The sequence below is a fragment of the Mustela nivalis genome (assembly GCF_964662115.1).
Source record: "Mustela nivalis genome assembly, chromosome: 15".
NCBI classification, from domain to species: domain Eukaryota; kingdom Metazoa; phylum Chordata; class Mammalia; order Carnivora; family Mustelidae; genus Mustela; species Mustela nivalis.
In genome coordinates, this window is record NC_139034.1 from 36,472,429 (window position 1) to 36,495,392 (window position 22,964).

Below are 22,964 nucleotides of genomic sequence, written 5' to 3' on the forward strand. Positions count from 1 at the left end.
GGTTTGGAAGCTTTCCTTTCATTCATACTCAGTATACAGCAGAAAGACAAGACTTTAGTTAATAACTAAAATACTCTGTAATTAAAGTTATCAGAGATTGCAGAACAAACAGAAGCAGCTATAAATATGAATATAGGTCAGGGTTCACAGAGTCTACAGTGAATTAATTCACTAATCTTAGCATTTAACTTTAAATTTTTGCTTGTGCTTATTTATACTCATTTTGTTTTTACTCATATTGTTTCAGTATATTTAAGTCCACATGGTAAGTGTATGTCAAGATAATTTATCCTGATGAAAATTGAAACTGAATTTTACTTTTAAATTTAAAAATTACTTCAGGCCAAAAAAAAGTAAAACATATTGCCAACATGCTATAATCACTTTCAACTCAGCTGATGTGCTTTAGTAATTTGATTTCAAGTTGAAATTGCATAGCTCATCAAATTATAATTAGGCTAATTCGAGTGTTACATATTAGTGTTTCTTATTGGTTGAAAAATTGTCATCGTGGAGTAATGAGCTTTTAGTCATTTATGCCTTTGGGCTGAACAAACTTTTAGAGGAGCCTTGAGATGTCTAATATTCTTTTTTTTCCCCAAGATTTTATTTATTTATTTGACAGACAGAGATCACAAGTAGGCAGAGAGGCAGGCGCAGAGAGAGAGGGGAAGCGGGCTCCCTGCTGTGCAGAGAGCCCGACGCAGGGCTCTGTCACAGGACCTGGGATCGTGACCCAAGCCAAAGGCAGAGGCTTTAACCCACTGAGCCACCCAGGAGCCCCTGAGATGTCTAATATTCTTATCAGTTTAAGGGGCATTGGTTTCTGACTCTAATTGGTTATCAGTGTGGTTGAATTTCTGCAGGCATATGTATTGAACAAATTATAAGAGATAAATTTCATGTCCTGTTTCAGATTTCTTATTAATTTCCAACTTAACTGCACATGGTGAGTCCCCGTTTCATAAGGCCTGGGTTCTTGAAACTCGTTGGCAATTTGCTTGGAGCCCAGAACTTGGCCTTTCAAGCTTGCCTTTATTTTTGTTAGATGGTGAACAGAGAGGTTGGATCAGCTCAGTGATTCCCAACCTGGCCGCAGGTAAGAGTCTGCGAGGGAGGGTGATCAGAGGGATACCCTGACTCCTCAGACTGTAGGTCTGTAGGACAGGGGTAGGTCCTGGACATTGTTTAACATGCTTTCCAGATGATTCTCAAGCAGTCAGCTGAGCATTGGATGTTGTTGAACTAGTGCTGCATTTTTGGAACTGTGGGCTCGGCTCTGTTAGAGCAGGGGTTGGGCTACTGTTTCTGTAAAGAACATTTTATTGGAACACAGCTGTGCTAACCATCTCTGCTTTCCCCCTACAGAGGCAGATTTGAGTGCACCTGACAGAGAGGCCATATGGCTCATGAAGTCAAAACTACTTAGTGTGACCCTTTACAGAAAAAGTTTGCTTACCCTCTCATTAATGAGCTCCAACATCATTTCAACAGGTAGCAATCAGTATTTAAAAAAAATATATTAAAAGGGCGCCTGGGTGGCTCAGTGGGTTGGGCCACTGCCTTCGGCTCAAGTCATGATCCCAGGGTCCTGGGATCAAGTCCCGCATCGGGCTCTCTGCTCAGCAGGGGGCCTGCTTCCCTTCCTCTCTCTCTGCCTGCTTCTCTGCTTACTTGTGATCTCTGTCAAATAAATAAATAAAATCTTAAAAAAATATATTAAAATACATTGCAGGTAAATAAGTGCTGTTATAGTAAATCTACTAAGGTATATACATATGTTTGTATGTGTGTATGTTTACATATATTGATGTATAATGGGGAATATGTATTTCTTACTGTGGGTAGCAGCCCAAAAATTCTGAAAAATTTAAATTGTATTATCTGAGGTTCCTTTCATTTGTGGACTTTCAGTTTCCATCGTGCTTGTGCAACATGAATGTGGGTGGGAGGGAGGTCTGGGCGGGACAGGAGATTTGCAGCAAACGTGCTTTTCTTACTCACTATGCTTCTTGGGACCGCTTCCTACTTGGCAAATCAGTGTCACTCCTTTAAGGAAGGGTTGTGCTCAATATCCATATTTGTCCAAAATGTCATTCATTGCTAGAAGGAGAACCAATGAAGTTGTGTGCAGCATGTGAAGACGTTGAAATGGGGTGAATACTAAATTTATGGGGTTGTTATGAGGAGTAAATGTAGTCCCTCAAACTAAGAGATACCATACGGGGCTAGGATGCTACTCTTTTTTATCTGCCGCCTCTCATTTTTGTGGTTGGCACTCCCATCCCCACCATAAGACTAGCTCCTGAACATTACCAACCATAGCACTGGTGGTCACATTTTGCGAATGCACCACGGGGGGCACAGGGACCAAGGGAGACACACACTGGGGCCAGGGCAAGGGAAGGAAAGGTGAGATTCAACTTCTTGGACTACTGGGACAACTCTGATTTCTAAAATTAATAATGAATAATAATAAGACATATTATTATATTATACTAATATTATATATAATAATAATAATAATAATAATAATAATAATCTGTGTTTAGATTTCCTGGTGAAAATTCTAATTTGCTAGCACTATGCTATGGTCTGAATGTTGGTGGAAATCCTAACCCCCAATGTATTAGGCAGTGGGGACTTTGGGAGGTGACTAGGTCATGGGAATGGGATTAGGAGACACCAGAGAGGTCACTGGACCTTCCTGCCAAGTGAGGACACAGAAGATGGTCATTTCTGGCCAGAAAGTGGGTTTTTACCAGAAGCCGAATTTTACAGTGCCCTGTCCCAATCCTGGGACTTCTGACCTCAAGAACAGTAAGAAATAAATGTCTGTTGTTCAAAATCCGTGCATTGTTATAGCAGCCCCAAAGGGACTAAGACGGCCTATGAACCACTGGCTGCCAAGATTAGGAAAGGGGCTTTCTGATTAATCAAGAAGGATAGTTATATAACACATTACTTCTTTAAAAAGAGTTAGTGTAAAGTGAAATATAATTTGCATTTTAAAGTGAAAGTAATTTAATACGATGATTCAGAAAGCCCTTCAGAATCAAGCTGTGCCTCAGGTCACCATGGAGATGCATAAAATTTCGGTTGCTCTGAAACCGAATGCTAGATGACAAGCTTTTGCAGAGCTTCCTTTGTTTCCTAATTTGGTTAGGACCCTGCATATTTTTCCTTTATGTATAAGCAGTTGCAAGATTGAAAGGGACCCTGAGATGTTCTGGTCTTCTGATCTGTTGTCTGAATTACTTATGACCTAGTCAACAAATAGATACTGTGCACACACCATGTGCTGAGTACTGTTCCATGCACTGGGTCACACTGATGAACAAATTATCTTCCCAAGTGGAGTTTACATTCCTGCAGCCTGTGTTTGAACTCTTCTCTCAGAAGGGAACACATTCCTTGAGACAGTTCAGCGCATCTCTAGATGTGGCATTTTTCTTGTCAATCTTCCTTCTCTTACTTAGGACGAGTGCAAACCCAGTCTTTCTGGAGAGTCCTTCAAAGATTTGAAGACAGTTCTTACATACAAGCTCTTATATTCCTACATCTACCCCCACTCCCTATCCCTGAATTTAGTTTTTCTTTTTTTTTTTTAAGATTTATTTATTTTGAATTTTTTTTCAAACTAAGAATCTTTCAGCTTCTTGCCCCACTTTTCACTGAAAGTGATGAGTATTTTTTTTTTTAAAGATTTTATTAATTTATTTGAAAGAGAGTGAGAGGGAGAGCACGAGCAGGTGGACGGGCAGAGGAAGAAGGAGAAGCAGACACCTCACCGAACAGGAAGCCCCATGCAGGGCTCCACTCCAGGACCCCAGGACCATGACCTGAGCTGAAGGCAGATGCTTAAACTGCTGAGCCCCGCCTCCGGTGCCCCAGTGTTGTCCTTAGAGAAGAGTGCTTCACCAGCTTTAGAGGCCACTTACTGGACTGGTAGGTCTTGGCTCCAAGTACACCCTTCGATGTTTCGCCCTGGGACGCTGGGTTTCCGGATCCACAGTACAAATGGCACTCCACATCTGTCAGCTTATTTCCCACCCATTCTGCCATTGGGGGCACAAGAGGGCAACAGAAGGCAGGAGGAAGGACTCACTTTTCTTGTTTTACTCCCCGTTGCTGCTGATGTGTCCTGGACACCACCCGTCTCCCTGGCAGAGGCGGCTGGTCCTATTCTCCAGTTTCTTCTTCTGGAACTCCCAGGGCCAGTCCCACCAAACCCATCTTCGAGAGGCACATCTGATGGATCTCGCTCCCTCCTCAGAGGTCTGAGTCCCACACCACAGGTCTTTGTTCTGACTTCCTGAGTATCTTTAAGGACACTTTCATCTTCTCTAATGGCTTCAACCCACCTGACAAGGGCTCCCAGATCTCTATTTCCTTCCCACACCACTCTCTAATATTGTCATAGATCTTAATAGACATCCTCCAGTCATCTCAAACCCATGAAGTCTGAATCTGAATTTGACCTTGCTGTTTTCCCTTCTAGTTGGTAGAAACCTGGGTTCCTTCCTTCTTCCTCCTTCATCCACAGCCAGTCTGCCTGTGCAGGCCATTTACGCATTAGTATTTGTCAGATCTGTTCCCTCCTTTCCAGCTCCACTCAAACCACCCTAGAGAAGACCCTCACCATCTCTTGTCTAGACCTTATCTACAGCCTCAAGCTGATCTCCGTCTTCAGCCCTTGGCAGGTCAATCCTACCCCACAGAGGCCACTGATCTGTCCAGGTCTCAAATCCAAATCACTGCTCAAGTTCCATCTTGTCTCTTGCTGCTCTCCCTTCATGCTTCAGCAACACCAAGCTGGACCTGCCATCCCATTTTGCTGTCCCTTGCGTTGTTACCTCTGCCTTTCTTACACACATATTTCGCTAACAGCTTTAAAATCCAACTCAATGTCCCCTATTCAGGAAGGTGCCCCAAAGCCTCTATTACACATTCCCTTCCTCCGTGCTCCCCACACACTTGGTGATGTATTTTTCTTTTACCAGTGCACATCACTCTGTTCCAATAATCTTTTTTCCTCACGAGACAGCAATCTCAAAGGGCTGGTCATAGATCCTTACTACTGGAGACAGCACCTGCCATCCATTTGGTTAACAAGGGCTTATTGGTGAACATCAAGGACTCATTTGCTATAAGGGTAAATTAAATTAGGTTTTACCATTAAGAATTCCCCCACCACATGGGTATTATGCAGCAACAAAAGAACCATACTATTGTTCCATGCAATAATTCGGACTCATCTCCAGGGAATTAGGCTGAGTAGAAAAAAAAAAGTCAAATACTGTATGATTCCACTAATACAAAATGAAATGACAAAATTACAGAAATGGAGAGAGATGAGTGGTTGCTAGGGTTAAGGAGAGGACAAAGGCAGAAGGGAAGTGGGTGTGGCTATAAAGGGCAACCCAAAGGATCCTGGTGTGGCTTTGGAGTGAGAGAACTGTCCAGCATCTGGACTCTGTCAATGTCAACATCCTGGTTGTGATATTGTGCTCTCAGTTTGCTGGATGTTATCATGGGGAGGAAATGTGTAAAAGGGACACACGATCCCTCTCTGTATTTTTTTCATACAACTGTATGTGAATCTACAATGATCTCAAAATAAAAAGTGTAATTAAAAAACTAAGGTTTCCTGCCACAAAAAAGTAGGCTTCACACATTTTCCAAATGCATTCTTTTTTTTATTTGAGAAGGACTATCTCAAGGCAGTGCCCTTTGGGAAAGGCATCTCTCATCATCATGTACATCGAGATCAACCATTACTCTCAGCAAAGTACAAAAATACACACATCAGTGACTTCCGTACAATAAATACATAATCATGCATCCCACAATAAAAGGCACGGAAAACTGGTCACTTAGTAGTCATAAAAATTACTAGCTACATTAACAAAGCCACCCAAATTATCTGTATAAGTAACTGTAACAATATATTCCAAAGGTGAAAACACATAAAACATCTTTAAAATAGTATGCAATAAATATCTCAATTGTATATATTTAAAAAATTATGCCATTGTAAACAGCATGTAAACAAACAAAACACATTTTCTTACCATTATTAAAAGTAATTAGAGCCAAAGTTATAACCTCTGCTCTGTCAGGTATATTTCACTGGCAAGTGTGCTAAGCAGTTAAAAGTTTCACTCTTTTCTGCAGCAAACAGAGCCCATTGTGTAATAAATAGATATGATCTGCATCTTTCAGATACAAGTAAAAGTTTCAAAACCAACTACCAAAATGTAGTAAATTCTTAATGATAAATAATAGGGCAAAGGCTAGATTAAAATTATCTTTTGAAATGTAAGGGACAAAAGGAGATCTACTGTTAGGTTTTCAACATGATGGTAAATAGGAGGCAAGTAATTACTGATTATCTTCATTGAAAGGTGAAATTAAGTGCTCAGCCTTCTGAGCCACCTTCTTTTGTGGACCTTTTATAATATCGAACAAAGAGTAAAGTTGTATCAAAGTAAGAATTCCCTTTTGCTAAAGAACAAAGAAATGGTTGATACTTGATACTGATGAAAAGAATGACTTCAAAATATGCCCATCAAAATGTAAATACACATACAAGTAAGGTTTTTTCCACACTTACCGAAAATAAAGATAAAGAATTTTTCCATTTGCATAAAGGAACCCTATTGCCTAACCATCAATAAATATTCAGAGAAATTAATTTTTTTATGACTCAAATGTTTTTGTTTTCTCTCATCTATATCAGGACACCAAGGCATACAAACACTAGTTGTGTATTTACTATATTCTCAGATAAGTATGCTACCTGCTAAATATTAGTACTCCCCACTCCCCATTAAAAATAAATGACATGGAAATACCAATCCATAACTTCAAGCAGAGTCTTTGAAGTATACCAGAAAGCATAACTTTATAATTTTTCCCCTCTGCTGTGGGTTTACAACGCATACCTTATATATTTTGGTGTATGTGGCATTAATAAGAATATGCACCTTCCTAAAATGGACTTGAAATTTAACCCTTGTTTGACAAGTCTGTTAGTCTCTTGGACCACACATAGCACATATGGTTGTGGAAACAGGGTTCTACAGATTGATGAAGAGATGTACTTGACAAAGTGATGGTCAAACATTGTGTTTGTGTAAAAACTGGATATAAAAATGGGAACAATTCTTTATGACATAGAATTTGATTAATTTTTTGGGAGGAACAAGGCTACTCTGAAGTCACCAGAGAAATATTTGGTTTAAAATCTGTCCCCACCTAATTTCCTAGGCTGTAGAAAATAATTCTGAAGACAAACTTTATTGTTTTTCCAGCATCTAATTAAGTGCCAAGTATAGAGCAGGTAGAAAAATGTCTCTCAAGTGAGCAAAGGAAGAGGGCATTTAATTTAATGACATACACTTTTTATTACTATTTATTTCATTTTTAGACATTGTTAACTACGAAGAACTTTTTGTGTTGAACTTTATCATGATTTGGGACCACGGGGAAAGATTCATAGAATCGTGATAGAAAAACAAACTGTTAGGTTTTAGATTTTAGTCTTTATGTTCTATAAGGGTTGATAACAGTACAGACAAGCTACCTAACATTGCATTATAAAAAAATGAAATAATCATTAGCTACAAATGACCTGCAATCACACAAATTCAGCCTGTATCTCTGGCTAACTATTACTTTTGAGAAAATTTTACCTTCATTATTGGTTTTGATTCTTTCTTAAACCTTATTTTGTATAGGTGACCAATGTATGTGTTTTAAATAACTGTGAACCCTGAATGTGTCTGCAAAGGAGAAAGGTAATCTTTAGGGCATATTTGTACATTATAAACAAGAATTTCACAGTAATGTGGAAATTTTCTAAGTCTCATTTATAGAAACAAAAATTCAGATTTGGTAAATATTTCTGATTTAAAGCAAATGGACGATTCTCCTTTCCCAAACAATCCCTCTCCCTTGACATTCATCTTCCGCTGGCTTGCCCAGAGTGTGTGCATGCCGACCTGCTCGTGAATACACACCCCCTTGCGTGACTCACGGTTGTTTAAGCTTGCATTTGTAAAAGTTTAAAAATACAAAGAAGTTCAGGTGCTCTCCTACCTTCAGTCCTTCAAAAACATTGACTGAAGTCCTATGACATGCTAACTCCTCACTGAGACTACAAAGAGAAATTCAGAGAGCAGGGTAGAAAGGCAGGCATAGACAGATTATTGAAATGTGATGTTATTTTAACAGAAAGTTTCAAGGTGCTATGGAGCATGAACGGAATACTTAACTCTGGCTGGGGACGAGTTGTCAGGTAGAACTTCAGAGAAGGTTAAATCTGAACGGAGTTTTGAAAGCATCGATCTCTGGCAAGTGATTATGCCAAGGCAATGAATTGGGAGTAGCTTAAAATTCCTGAATTACCAAATGTCTCTAGAGGAAATGGTAGCTGAGGATGCTAAAAGCGTAGGATAGGCAAAGCCAGAGAGCCCCTTATCTGTCATGCTAAGGACTTAGGTTCCTCTATAAACAGAAGAACCTATGTAAGAATTTTTAGCAAAGGAACGACAAAGTGACATGTGTTTTAGAACGATCACTCCATGGACCACGTGCAACATGAACTAGTTGCAACATGAACTGGTTGCTAAAAACTGTGGCAAAAGCACCAGAGAGAAAAATCACTGACCGACGGCTGACTGAAGCACCGGGACTATCGCTTCACTTAACAATTAGAAATAGAACATAAAATGCCAATTCAACTTTTGAGATGGACAGACCATGAGATATGCCACTGCATAAACACTGAGAAAACTTTCATATATGAAATGCTTTTGCTTATACCATCCAAAACCGAGATTGGGGTTAAGCCATAGCTTTGTTCCATATTTTGGTTTATGAGTTTCTTGGCAGAGACACATAATCACGTCATGTTGCTATGAAAACTGTCCCCTCTCACAAGCTTTCTGAAAGCTTTTCAAGTAAAGGAAGGTGAGGAAACGAAAAGAGCTTTAGGTTTGCAATTCTTGCCTCCCTATCATCATGTATATTAGAAACCTGTTGCAGGACTGAGATTTGTAAACACAGTAGGATCTAATAAAAGTTACAATCGAATTGAATTGAATTTGAAAATTACTTGAATTATACTAGAATCATCTGCATACCAGGTCATCATGAGAACCAAATACCCAGAAAATAATTTCTTCCTGTCACTGTACCAAATCATTCTGGAATCACCATTTAGAGACCTGTCTTCTTGAAAACTAGGTTGTAGCATGGAGACAGATCAAAATCCCTTGCAGACGAGTTCTGATTCTGGTTTTTCCCTCTATTGTGCAGCTAACACCCTCTCATCGTTTCAACGTTTTTAGGGGGAGGGGGTGTAACAGGAGCTTCGAGTTATCATAGTATGCCATAATAAATACCAGATTTAGGAACAAAATTTTTCAGTATCAGTCAGTGACTGAATTCAAATGTCAGGTAAAAAAAATAAAAGTCAGTATTCATCCCATGTTTAATAATTTTAACAAAACTATTCTGATTTTTCCCCTTTAACTGTACTCAGATTTCCATAATGGTAACAATGAAAACAATCCCTAGTTTCCTTACAGGAATTTGGGAAGGTAATTTGCATAAAGGAGCTCCATTGGGCAGCCAAAGAATGGAAGCAAATGACCCAGCTTCAGACCAAACAGCAGGGGAAACATTCAGAATTCACTTAGTATAGAGAGTAAGTGACATCACAGGGTAAAACAAGAAAGTCCTGTACTTCATTTTGGTAACCACTGATATAAGGAGACACTTTCCTCTTTCGGGAATTAATCTAAGATAAGACATGAAGATCTCATTTGGAAAAAAAAAAAAAGTATATGCTACTATAAAATAGTTGTTTGGGTTGAGTGTAGAAAAAACAAAATTTCTCTATATTTCGGAAGATTTTAGAAGTGGGAGTGAATGAATAATATGAACCTATAGTACAGAGATGAAATTTCCCATAACTTACTCTGGTATGGACAGTATTAATGTAACTTCACTCTCCTTGCAAACTGAACATCAGGGATTTAGTTTGGACTTTAAATTTTCATACTATGGCTTTGGAAGTCCTTTGTATATCAAACGACAGCTGGAAAGAATTGGCAAATTTAAACATGATTCTCACATACATAATTTCTGCTGTAAAGGAAAAATTATCAAGTACTTAAAATTCATAATATTGTGTGCCGTTTCTAATTGGGAATGTTGAAACACCAAAACATACACAGTTTGTAGAAAAGACACAGTGAACCAGTGCCACAGTCAGTTATAGAACCAAATAAATCTAAAGCACATTTCCGACTCCAGAATCATGTGATTCAGCTATTTACAATACCATTAATTTTGACAATTAATTTTTGTCAATCACGAAGTTGACAAAGCACAGAAATTTGCTTCATGTGATAAACACAAACAATGAGGTCATCCAAACTGCCTTCTTCACGGACTTCTAACCTGCCACCATAGAATGAGCTCCCTGAATTCACTGGCTATTTTGATACACAAAGGTCCAGTCTCAGACTGGACTACTGAGACTTTTTTGGGTTTTGTGGTATTGTGCCTACCCTTCATCTCACACATGTTCTGTGTTTCTATGAAATAAGGTGGAAAATATCTATGTTCAAACTACCCATTCCAAATCTTGACCAAATTACCAGCTCGAGCTCTCTTTACTTTATGATGTTTCCATATTTCAATATGATGTTTCTCTTATATTTTTCCTGCCTTCAATAATTGCTTGTGCAACAGTAAAATTAACACAAAACTCTCTTTAAAACTATAGCAAATTAATTCTTAATCTCCTACTATAGATCTTAAGCAGTTCACAGTTTACCCATTGCTCACACCGTAAAACCATAAATGGTTGAATTTGCGACCTGTTAAATCGGTTCTTTTCATATACAACATTGCCTCACATTACGTCAGGACATTTTTTTTTTCTTCCTAAAAAACACCTGATTTTATTCCCTGTGGGAGGTTATGCCCTTGTGCTTTAAATTTCTAGTTTTTTAAAGAGTTGAACAAAGAATACTTTTTAAAACAAAAGTAACTCAAAACTCAAATTCAAGTCCCACAGACTTAACTGACAGAAACAAATAAAGCATTATCCATCAAGGTTACTATTTGTAAAGTAGACCAGTCAAATGCAAACATGCCTTAAAAATGCACACCCTGGAATCTAATGCTGGGCCCTAGAAGTCGGTGATATTTTGGGGTTCAAGAATCTCAGGGGTCAGTGTTAGAATTGTCAGTGTTAGAATAGCATACAATTGCTGAGATCTCTTTTACAAGTAAAACAGATAGTTTATCACAAAAAAAAGTTCTGACTTGAAGATAAAATATATATTGAGAAAATATGGCACAGTGAATCCCTTGGTTATATTAAATTCTTAATACTGCTGATTTCATTTTGGCATTATGCCCTTTTCTGTATTTATTTTAAATAGGCAAGTTATTTTTTTAACAAATCCCTAATACTATTTAGTTATTGATGATGGTAAAAAAGATACCTTTTTTTTTTAACAAGGAAAAAAACTGGGCGTCTGTTTGACAGAAATGAGTACTTCAAGTACGTAAGTAAATCATTAACAGACCTATTACACTCTAAGCAACAGCAGTAACAAAGAAAAGAGCTAGAATATGCATTTTGCATAAAGATTAAATTTCACAACATAATAAATAAATGCACTGATTTATACAACTTGAGAAAACCTTCTACTGATGATCACAAGTAATACTGTCTTATCATTGAGTTTGTTAATATCAGCACTGCCTCATATAGAGTTTCAAAGGTAAAATTCTTGCCCCCAAAGCCACAAAATATACAAAGCTGGTTTGTTATTAAATATTTTGTCTGCCAAAATTCCCGCAAACTAAAATACATCTTGGCAGTCTGAATAACCAGCATGATAATTATTGTGGTATCAAAAGATAAGAAAAATTTTAATATGAAAATTAATAAAACCAGTAAAAGGAGAAACCTGTTGTATAAATAGACATTTTAACATAAAAGTGAGACTTGTATCTCACTTGAGAGGAAGAAACAAATTCCATACAACTTATTTGAAGACTTGAAAATAATTATCATATTTTCCCAGCTCTAGATAAATATATTACTCCAATTTATTAGTCATCTTCAATATACAATATATAACTCACAAAACTGGGAAGGTTACAATACCAAAATCTTTCACAGCACTAGTTACCAGTTACCAGAACTGTAAGAAATCTTCAGCTACATATCAGCTTAATACTTAGAATATACAAACAGATATGGCTAAGCTGTGGTAAACAATAGTGCAAACAGTAAGGATCACAAAATATATTCTTTTTTCTTTTTAGCTTGTTTATCTAACTGCATTATCCTACTTCAATGGTATCATCAACTGAATATGGAACTTATCTTAATGCATCTTAAAAGTATCCCTATGTTTTTAGATAAGATTAATTTACTCTTGAAATGCAGTTCCTATGAAATACCCGGACTATTTATAAATTCCTATGCAATGAATAACTTGTAGCTAAAATGAAATATTTTATGTGGAGCTTTTATAGCTTTTAAGTAGTGGCTTGGTATCCGTTTTTCCAATCTAAGCTTGGGTGTGTATCAAAAATTAAGAGATAAAATATAAAGATGTGTAAATAGAATAGCTTAGTTACATAAGGGGAATCAGTCTGTTCATCTACAGTAGCAATATAGGTTTTTATCTAAAACACTGTAACTGAGTTTAGTGCAGTTTCAGTTACTATCAAACTTATTTTCCTGAAAATAACAGAAAGAAGTATACAAATCCAAACAGTCCAGCTGTCTTTTATCTCTCTGTTCTCTGTAATGATAAACCTTTAATAAAGTTTTTTCTGCCCACAGAAATGTCTCTAAACGAAATTTGGAGACAATAATAAAAAGAAGCAATAATAAAGGTAAAGAATGCTTTGGGTATTAAAAAAACTAATAGTCGTTGCCTTTTTGAAGTTTTGGTTGTTTCTTTAGGAAGGCATCCTACTGCGAAGGCATCGTATTACCATTTGACAGAGAGATCATTATACAAAAGTCACTGGGGGAGATGCCTAGCAGAGACAAACAGGTCCCAGGCCCCATGATACTGGGTGGGGGCAAGCCAGAGAGGGAGGAACAGTGGCTGCCAAGCACCGTGGGAACTGCCAGGGAGGTTATGCCATTGACCAGTAGTTAGTATGTGAAGAATCTTCACGGTTCAGTCCTTTCAACTGATTATAAAAACTTGGTGTTTTAAAACTGCCACTTGGATTATTATCACACACTGAACCAATTTACCTAGTTTGCATCTGAAAAATGCAGGGTGAGTTCATCCTGCCAGGAGAGGGAAGGAGAGATCCTAATGGTCAAGGCTGAGAGATGTGACGGTTATGGAGCTCAGCGAAAAACTCTATCCTTTAAGAATTCACATCTGTATAATGTGAAAGTCCACTGTATCTCAGCCCAGTCTGACAGAATAGATAATTTACTTCATAAATGATGTATATAGAGATTTCCACTGTAATTTTCTAAGTCATAGCTTTGCATGAATATATTCTTTCTTGAATCCTGTTAAAAATAACTCCTATTAGGACTAAAGTAGTGCCCTCTTTATTCCTTAAGATTAGCTAAAGAATCTCTAGGCAGTAATGTTCTGGTAAATGATATCAGTATGTAAAAATGATTAAGTATTGACAATAAATCACTGGGAAAGATCTTATTAGAGAATTAAATAATTTGTATTTTAAGGATCAAAAATATGATATATCGTAGACACTACTTTACAGAATTAACTGTCTGAAAAATCAAGACAACTTGGCATAATAAGAAAAAAAGTCCAGCAAAATGTGCCCTCTTTGAGGTCTTTGATGACATGTTCAGTTTACTTGCACTCATTTTGGCTTTTTCTTTTTTTTTTTTCCCACGCCTCGTTACTCATTTTGTGTGCATGTGCTATCTGTATCCTCAAGTATGAACTATGTCAACAAGATAATCTAGTGATAAGAGAAAGTGAAATGTACAAGTTGTAGGAGACTGACCCGGTCTTCACTTATCTCGGTACATATTCTTCTGAAATGTTCCCTGTGACTTAAGTTGTGAACAAATGAGAATGCCACATGAGCAAGAAACTGAGCAGAAGTGGATTGTTAGTGACTCAGCTGTGACATGGGGAGCTGGAGAGGGGCCAGCTGTGTTGGTCAGCCAATCTCCTATTTTACCTTAGCTACCAAAATAAAACCCATGGGTAGGCAGGGTTTATCTAGAACCAGAATCAGGAAAAAACATTGAGAAGAAAACTCAGTGAGGGTGATGAAGGAGTTAAAACTCATTTCTGGCATTTCTAGGAAGTGGTGGGTTGGGGAATGAGCTATTCTACGGGCTTTTTGAAGAACTCAAATCCTTAATAGCTGGGAGAGTTAAAATGTGGCTAGGCCCACGCTGATCACTGACAAATCTTGTTTAAAAGAAGATTGATATTTGGTAGGTCCAGAATGGACTTGAGAGTGCATTTCTCTAAGCTCTCTATGCTGCTGGTCCATGGGCCACATCTGAGTAGCAATGATCTAGATCAGTGCTGTCAGTAGAATTTTTGCAGTGATGGAAATGTTCAACATCTGTACTGTCTACCATAGTGACTGAGCACTTGAAATGTGGCTGGTGCACTTGAGAAACGAATTTTCTAATTAAATCAATGTAAACTGAAACTCACATGTGGCTAGTCCCTACAAGATCAGACAACACAGGTCTGGACATTCACAGATCATCTCATCTCAGCCAGAGCGATCTATATCACAGTCTCCAAATTATCCAACCCACCAATTTATTTAGATTACCAGGTTTCCTTTTATGAAACGCAAACTGTAAAGTTCGTTTCTTTAAATTGTTCTCTTCCTAACACTTTGCTCAGATGACCCATAATGGGCACTTGAGTGGGGAGAGATGAAAGGGGTCATTTTCTGGCTGGGGAGTTGATGAAGAAAGAGTAGCAGATGGCAGTGAGGATTTGAGCAACCGTCACAGTACGGCCATGTGGGAGACGGGAAGCCAGGAGGTGAGAAGGGAGGTGGAGTAACACTGAAGGGGAAAAAAAGTGGGGGGGGGGGGCGGGGATCGGGGCGCGCACTTCAAAATTTTACTTAGGCCTGACCCTGTCCTTTTCCTTCTTGGAAGTCCCATGCTTTACTGACTGGCTCAGTCAGTAGAGCATGGGACTCTATGTCTTGGGGTTGTGAGCTCAAGCCCCACGTTGGGTGTGGAGATTACTTAAAAAAAAAAAAAAAAAATATATATATATATATATATATACACACACACACACACACATATATATATACACACATATATATATGTATACACACACACACACACACGCACATCTGTCTCAAATTCTTCCTCAGGAAAATAAGACTGTAAGGGAGTGGATGTTGGCTGGGCTGTGATTCCCCTTCATCCCTTCCAAATTATCCAGGTGTGGGAGAGCCTAGCAGCGGAACGGCAGTTACAGCTGGCAACTGGGAGCAGGGCTAAGCTTTTCAGCTCAGCTTAGGAATGGATCAAGGTACAGAGGCCCCACCTGCACTCCCCTGAGCTGTGATCAGATTCCAGAGAGCAGTTCTTCCTACTTTTTATTCTTAGCCACATCTACTATAAGCTGGCTCCTCTTTGATGCTAATGGGCACCTAGGGAGGCTCTGAGGACACCATCTTGGCCAACAGATGTGAATAAGGTCATCTGGGTCCTACATCCATCATGCACAGACAAAGCATATAGGAAAAATTTCTCTTATTTAACAACAACAAAAAAGATACCAAAATTGTCATCTTAAAGGATTTCCCTCATCCAAAAGCCATTTGCAAGAAAATTCTAGTTAAAAGAGTCCATTAATTGAGGTTTTACAGCATAGATAAGAGTTATTACCTATGAGTAAAAAGATCAACATCAAACAAAAAATTTAATTATCTTCATCTTACTCTCAAATTCTGAACGTGTAATAGCTTAAATCTTTTCTAGTGGCAAAGGGGTATTTTGGGTGAATGAAAATCAGTAAAGATTTTTATATTAATTAATTCTTCTCTAGAGTTCCTTACCTCTTTGCCCCCCTACCTTTCTTTTTTTTTTGGTAGAGCTGGATAGGGATCTCTGATCTGACAGCTGGCATCTCCATTTTAATTTCATAGGGAAATGCCTAGAAAAGCAGGATACCTTCAGGGGCTGGAGAGGTGAGAACTATAAAAGAAGCCCTTTGATTTCCTAAGTGTGGGTAACATTATAATATTAAATGAGTAGCTTCTGACTCTTTCACGCTACTTGATGTAATTCCCTTTGGGAAATTTCCATTTATTCACAACTTAGGCAAAACATATAGTCAGACACATTTGGTCAGGAACCCACCAGGCTCATTTATTTTTAAGATATCAAAATTTTGTGATTTTGCTGGTACTTAAATGCCCAATTTATAAATAAGACTAAAGTGTCAAATATTTAAACTCCTTTGCTATAATGAAATTCTATGTTTGACAGTGTTCATTTTTAAATGCTTTCTCAATAATATTTCTCATTAGGCATGTGACAAATAATTGTCTAGAAAATATCAAGGAGAGTATATTTCAAGATGATGCATACGTAAGTGTGAATGTACATGCATGTGTGTATAGACACGTAGAAACATATATGTACATGGGTGTGTATGTTTTTCTATTGAGCACCTACTTAGAAGGCTACTTCATGAAAATTGTCACCACCGGGTCAATACCCTGTTTTCTTCTCTTATATAGAAGATTTTTAAATATTACAATTAATTTTTGGTATATAATGTTTAAAGAAAGATTGTTTAAGGATATTTTTATGACTTTTTGACATGTATGCCTTTGGCTTTCAAAGATTTGGTAATTGTAAGGTTGACTCCTAATAAGCTTACACTGAAGTATAGTGGTTTAGGAAAAGGAAAATGCTATCTACTTGATATAAGAATTAAGTGAGATTATAATAATAATATAATAATAGTAATAATAATAATATAAAGCCCTTAAGAAAAAATTTAAAAATTTAAATCTCTCATTGAGAAGTTTTATCAGTAGTTACTCTAGCTAGCAGGTAAGTCTGGGTGACCAATCAGTATATGAATCCCAGTTGAGGCCTCGGGGAAACTCCTGGATGTCAATAGCTCACTATATCATAAATGCAAACAGAGTACTAAATAAATACTAAATTATACCAAAAGAATAACAAAATGTGGGAATTTTGGTTTAGGAAGCTATAATAAGCTTTTAGTTCAGCAACAAAACATGTAATTTTATGAAAATATCCAGAGTTTCTTAATGCGCATGTCTACTGTTGATGATAGAGTGACATTGAATTGGCTTGCATAAAATGGGTATCATTTGTTGATTATGGCACAGACACATGTTCACAAATTCTTAAATACAGAATATTTATCCAAAAGCCCCCATCCAAGGACAGAAAAGTGCCTTGAACCAACAAAAAGGTAACTTCGGTAATAATAAATTAAATTCCATTAAAGCTGACATTAAAGCTAAGTTTTACAATATTACATGTGACATGCAAGAAAAAGAAAGACCAGTCAGGCAGGAATGCCGTGCATTAAGATCTGCATTCATTCATAATGAATATTTGAGGGGTTTCAACCATGTTCCCTGACCACTGAATGCTAGAAATCTCAGTTGACACCCAATCTAGCAATCAAAACACAAACTAATGTATATCTTAGTCTCCTAACCAGTGATTTTTAAGGAAGAAGCCAATGCCTCCAATAATGAAAACTAGAAGTTTTAGCCACATATTGTTATGCAGTCACATGGTAAGAACATTTCATCTGACCAAGTTTCAGGAAAGTACAATGTAAATAAACGTTTCCACCCTTCAGACCACACAATTATCTCGGATTCTTCCCACCTTCTTACTAATATGAGCATATCTGAACACGTCAAGTTTGCACAATAAGTAAATGGCTTCGTGGAATGTATATTTTTTTGGCACAAAAATATTTCCCAATACCTCAAATGAAAATTTTCACCCACAGCAAGATATCAAGCCATAGAGGTGCTTCCCTGGTACTTGCTTTCTAGGCAGAAAAGTACAGAAACAGACCATTGCTTCTAAGAGCTTTGTATTAAGTAGCAATAACTTCCCTTCCAAGGAATAGCACCAATATGATTACAACTCAGCCTGGGGAGGGCTCCTTCCAAGCTCTTTAATTCCCTGGAGAATTCGCTTCATATGACCCACTTTCGTTATCCCCAGGTCCTAAAAAAAAAAAAAGAAAAGAAAAGAAAAAGAAAAAAGAAAAGGTAAGAAAAAAAACAGAAGGAGAAGGAAAAGAAAGACGTTTACTGACAAGAGAAAACTGGGGATTAAATATTTCATTAGCAAATAGCGTAATTAGCATTGTTTATATTCAATGACTTAGGAAGTATAAGCTATGAAAATCAGTTTATAAAGTGAAACTAACCTGACATTGAAAAATTATCAAGTTAAAAAAAAATCACATCCTACACTAACCCTGAAATGTAACAGTCTCAGAAATTATACACAATGGTGGTTCTTCAGAGTCAAAATTAGGGTCTCCTTTTTCTTCTGCTTCTTCTTTTTCAAAACACAGGTCCTTTTGGGATCTCAGAGAACAGTGACAGAAGACATCAGGGCCGCTGCAACTAGTCTTACGGCAACCACACACTTTCTTCCTAAAATAGTACTTAAAAGTAAAGCCTAATCCTAAAGACAGAGATCAGTGGCCATCACCTAAATTTGGAACGTCAGTGCATCTATGGGTACATTTAGAGTCTTTGATTTGAGTGGACTGTTTAAATATTCTTTCTACTTTGCGAGACAAAAGTATAAGAAATTACTTCAACCTGGCTAACTGTGGGTTGATGCTTTTCCTCAGAACATTTGTGTCTCCTTTCCCTCAGAACCCTCCTTGTTTCTTACAGAACTGTCTTCCTTTAAAGGGCCAAGAATTCAATAGTTAGTTTTCAGAGAGGGAGGATGATTCCAGAATGTACAGCGCACAGCAGGCTCTTGGCAAATAAATCCTTGCTGCAGAAATGAAGGAGATGTATACAAGACAGTGGTGATATTCACGACCCGAAAAACTGAAAGAAAGGGTGAAGGCCCCCGAGCCCTAAAGTTCCTTTAAGGTTAACAGGCACAACTGATTGGCTAATATGTGAAGTCAAACCAATTTGGTATAAAAAACAGAGGGCTTGAAATATTTGAAATTAGCAAAAAGGGACATGTGGGTGGCTTATTTGGTTAAGCAACTGACTTCAGCTCAGGTCATGATCCTGGAGTCCCAGGATCAAGTTCCGCATCGGGAATCTCTGCTCAGCGGGGAGTCAGCTTCTCCTTTTGACCTCTCCCCTCTCATGTTCTCTCTCGCTCAAATAAATTCTTTAAAAAAAAAAAAAAAAAATTAGCAAAAAGATGGCTTCCAAAGCAGCCTCAAAAACAAGATTACGAGGTACCACAAAATTATGTGTCTGAGATGATACTCCAAATATCCGTCCTACTCCACAAGTGAAGAGCATTGTTTTTTTTAAAGGATTTTATTTATTTATTTGACAGAGAGAGATCACAAGTAGGCAGAGAGGCAGGCAGAGAGAGAAGGGGAGGCAGGCTCCCTGCCGAGCAGAGAGCCCGATGCAGGGCTCTATCCCAGGACCCTACCATGACCTGAGCCAAAGGCAGAGGCTTAACCCACTGAGCCACCCAGGCACCCCAAGCATTATTTATTTTTAAGCTTTACATGAAGTAGATGAGACGATTGTAAGCATGTGCACACCCCCATTCTCTCTCTCTTCCATATACTTTATGGGCTCTTTGACTCTATAGCAGCGAAGCTACTGAAAATTCTTTTTTTCTACTGACAATTCTGAATCTTTCTGAAAGATACTCTTTCTATATAGCAAGTGCTCCTGTCAAGCTTGAGATAATTTCTGGGTCACATTTTTACAATATGCAACTGACCCTGAAAAAGTATTTTCTCATAGGACACCAGGTCATTCATAATCAGTCTGAAGGCAAGGAACTGTGTGTTTCCTGAGTTATGCTAACATAGCGAACTTAAAAGCAAGGCCAAATCCTAAAGAAAGTGAGCCGGCAGTCTGCTATTTAACTCTGAAATATAAATGCATTTGCGCTTGCATTTATTTGAGTGGGCTATTTTAATATTCTTTCTGCTTTGTGGTAACAATTATCTGATGAAGAAATACATTTAATACTAAATATTCTACTTCAGGCCATATGCACGTTTTATTTTCAAGAATAAAAAACTTCTTTGCTGGAAGCAGACTCTACTCAGAATGACCATTTTGGTGTAATAAGATGAATGTTTTCCACAGAATTACACTAACATCTAGCTATATTTTTTTTATTTTGAGTTCAATACCTTCATGACTTCTAGGAGTTAGATTGTGATAAAGTTACGGCCGTGACATCTGTTATCGTTTTTTTAATTTATTTTTATCAGATTCTTTATTATGTGCCTTTTCTTTCTTTGGATGAACAGGTCTAATTTTGCAGAAACATGCTTTGTAGATATTCAGTTACCTTTCTAGGCACAGATATGCAACTTTCCAAATGGAAAGAAAAACAAAAACCAACCACACAAACAAAACCATTGCATCTTTGCCATTGTCTTTGGTGCTCCTCACTTTTGGCTACTGTCTTCCTGGAGGGAGAATAATACAAGAAGTTTCTTTATTTCCTAAAGCATCTTAGAAATATTTTTCCTTTCCCACCTTTACACTGTCATATTGCTACCTCTACTTGTCTTGCTGATAAGAAAATAACAGCTAAGATGTGAGCAGGAGATAGCCATGTGATGGGTAGTGGGAGACACATGCTATAGCAGGGGGCACCTCTAAAGGTGAGGAAGAGTCTAGTATTTTCAGGCAAATGGAACATGGCCAGTGTGGATGGGGTACAGCCCAGCAAGGGGCCAGTGATTCCACAGCAGTTTCCATAAATGGGTAGTCTCGTGTAGACCTCCCAAAGATGCAAGTCTTTATTCCAGTAGAAGTGGGAAAGGTGATCTGATGCTAAGAGATCACTCTGACTGCCATGTGGGTAATGGGCTAGAGAGAGCGCGGGTAGCAGCGGAAAGTCCAGTTAGGAACCCTGGCCTCACACAGGCAAGCGGTGCCCTGGTGTGTGGAAAGCCGAGAGAGAAACGGATGCAGTCTAGAAACCTGGCTCGGTGCTAGGCTTACTGAGTTAGGGGATAAGGATAAGGAAGAGGAAGGCGCTGAGTATGACCATGGGCTTCTCTGGCTTGAGAGCCTGGAGGGAGAGAGGGGTGATTTTACTAAGATATCCGCAGAACCCTCCCTGTGTGACAGGCAACTATCAAGTGGAGTTGGTAATAAAATCCTAAAGTTTCCAAATTGAGGTCGGGGCTGGGGGTACAAACCTGTGAACCACAGATGTATTCATGGACCATATTTGCAGCAATGGGAGTGGATAAGGTTACACAGGGAGTAGGAGATCCTCTAACAAGACTTAAAGAGTTCATTCCAAAGAGTCTGCTCCCTCTTACAGCTACAGCCAGAGGTCAAGGGGAAGCTCATTTGCTCCCCTCATGGCTTTGCTCTAAAGCAGGCTCTTCCCAGATAATTTTGTTTTTCATTCTCCCAAGCCCCATTTTGGAAGGAAAAGAGTTAAAAAGGATTATGTCAATGCAAATTTCTGAAAGAAAAGTTTTAAGGTAAGGGATGTAATTTGCATTAAAAGTAAAAATAAAGCAGAACAAGAAGTACCATGATAAAGCTAAAGAGAAAGTTTACAAAAATAATTCTTAACCATTTCCTTTTTACTCATACTCTTTCCTCCAGCCAAGTCCTATCACTCCAACTTTGACCTCCTATGTGTATGAACTTTGTTTTCCCAAACTGCGAATATCTGCCTTACTGCCTTACTCGTTGTGTATGTGTGTGTGTTATGTGTATGTTTGTGGTTGTGTGTACATATGTAATATATACATATATAATTATTTATTCTCACACACACTCAGTCTTTCCCTGGAATTTATGCTTATTTGTGGCAAATTAAATGTAAGCTCCTAGAAAGACTGGTGTAATATATTACGCTATTCAATAAATTTAAGATAGCTATTCAGTAGCTGCCTGACAAGGATATAAGACGTTACATAATATGTTAGATGTAATGACCCCTTACATTTCCTTTTTTGTGTGTGTGCACTTATTCCAAGTTTTGAAGTCAACCTCTACTCTAGGAAATCTAGCCCTGTATATTTTTCTATTTTCCAGATTTGGGACTCTCAACTGGGGTAATTAATTAATCTATTATTTTATTATTCTGGTTAAAAATGTTTAGGTAGATGTGGTGTCCGCTTTTAATGTGCTAAGACTGTATGACTCTGCTTTATAAAATCCTATATTTTACCCATTAATTGCTCCAAGATCTCTGCTAGCATATTTGTAGATAAAGGCACCAACAGTTCATGAATGTTAGGAAATCACTGTATCCTAATCCTGTGCAGTTCAGAACTTGGCCTACAGGAAAGGGATCACTCCAACATAGATTAAAGACTTTGTAACTTGCTTATTACTTATTTACTTATTTAAAATTACCTTGGAACTTAAAAATGGCACTGTTTGGTAAGAAAATTCAACATAAAATTCTACTCGGAACCTTGGGATAGAATAGTCTACTTTGGCCATGTTGTGTGTCCACCCAAGAAAATAAAAGGGAACTGCTGCAGACCGTGAATTAATTATTTTCTTTCTCTGCAGTAAATGACAAATAGGCTCTCTGCCACCTTCTAGCAAAAGTGAAGCGTGATTTTTTACTTCATTTACTAAAGAAAATAATACATTTCTTTTTGAGAATAATTCAATCATAACAGTAACTCACAGGGAATGTATTTGAACTTATGGTCTCATTTTTCACGGGAGCTCTGAAAGGGCAGTCA

At 37.9% G+C, this 22,964-nt stretch overlaps 1 protein-coding gene and 1 long non-coding RNA gene across 10 annotated transcripts in view; one reads left to right on the forward strand and one right to left on the reverse strand.

The window, feature by feature from the left end:
* LOC309849105 overlaps positions 1 to 13,406 on the forward strand; it is a 278,100-nt gene extending 264,694 nt beyond the window's left edge. Inside the window, exon 2 of the long non-coding RNA XR_014303491.1 lies at positions 8,210 to 13,406. This is a non-coding gene — a long non-coding RNA (uncharacterized lncRNA). The remainder of the gene's footprint in view (positions 1 to 8,209) is intronic.
* Positions 1 to 22,964, reverse strand: part of DGKH (diacylglycerol kinase eta) — a 203,198-nt gene that overhangs the window by 8,239 nt on the left and 171,995 nt on the right. For 7 of the 9 annotated variants that reach the window (XM_082701359.1, XM_082701354.1, XM_082701351.1 and 4 more), the window contains one exon: positions 15,342 to 18,277. The exons of 1 other annotated variant lie outside the window; for it this stretch is intronic. In XM_082701359.1, coding sequence (XP_082557485.1) covers positions 18,188 to 18,277 — 90 coding nt within the window. In that variant the 3' untranslated portion in view covers positions 15,342 to 18,187. Of the gene's footprint in view, positions 1 to 15,340; positions 18,278 to 22,964 lie in introns of those variants that run through there. One more of the 9 variants, XM_082701352.1, reaches the window with a different exon arrangement.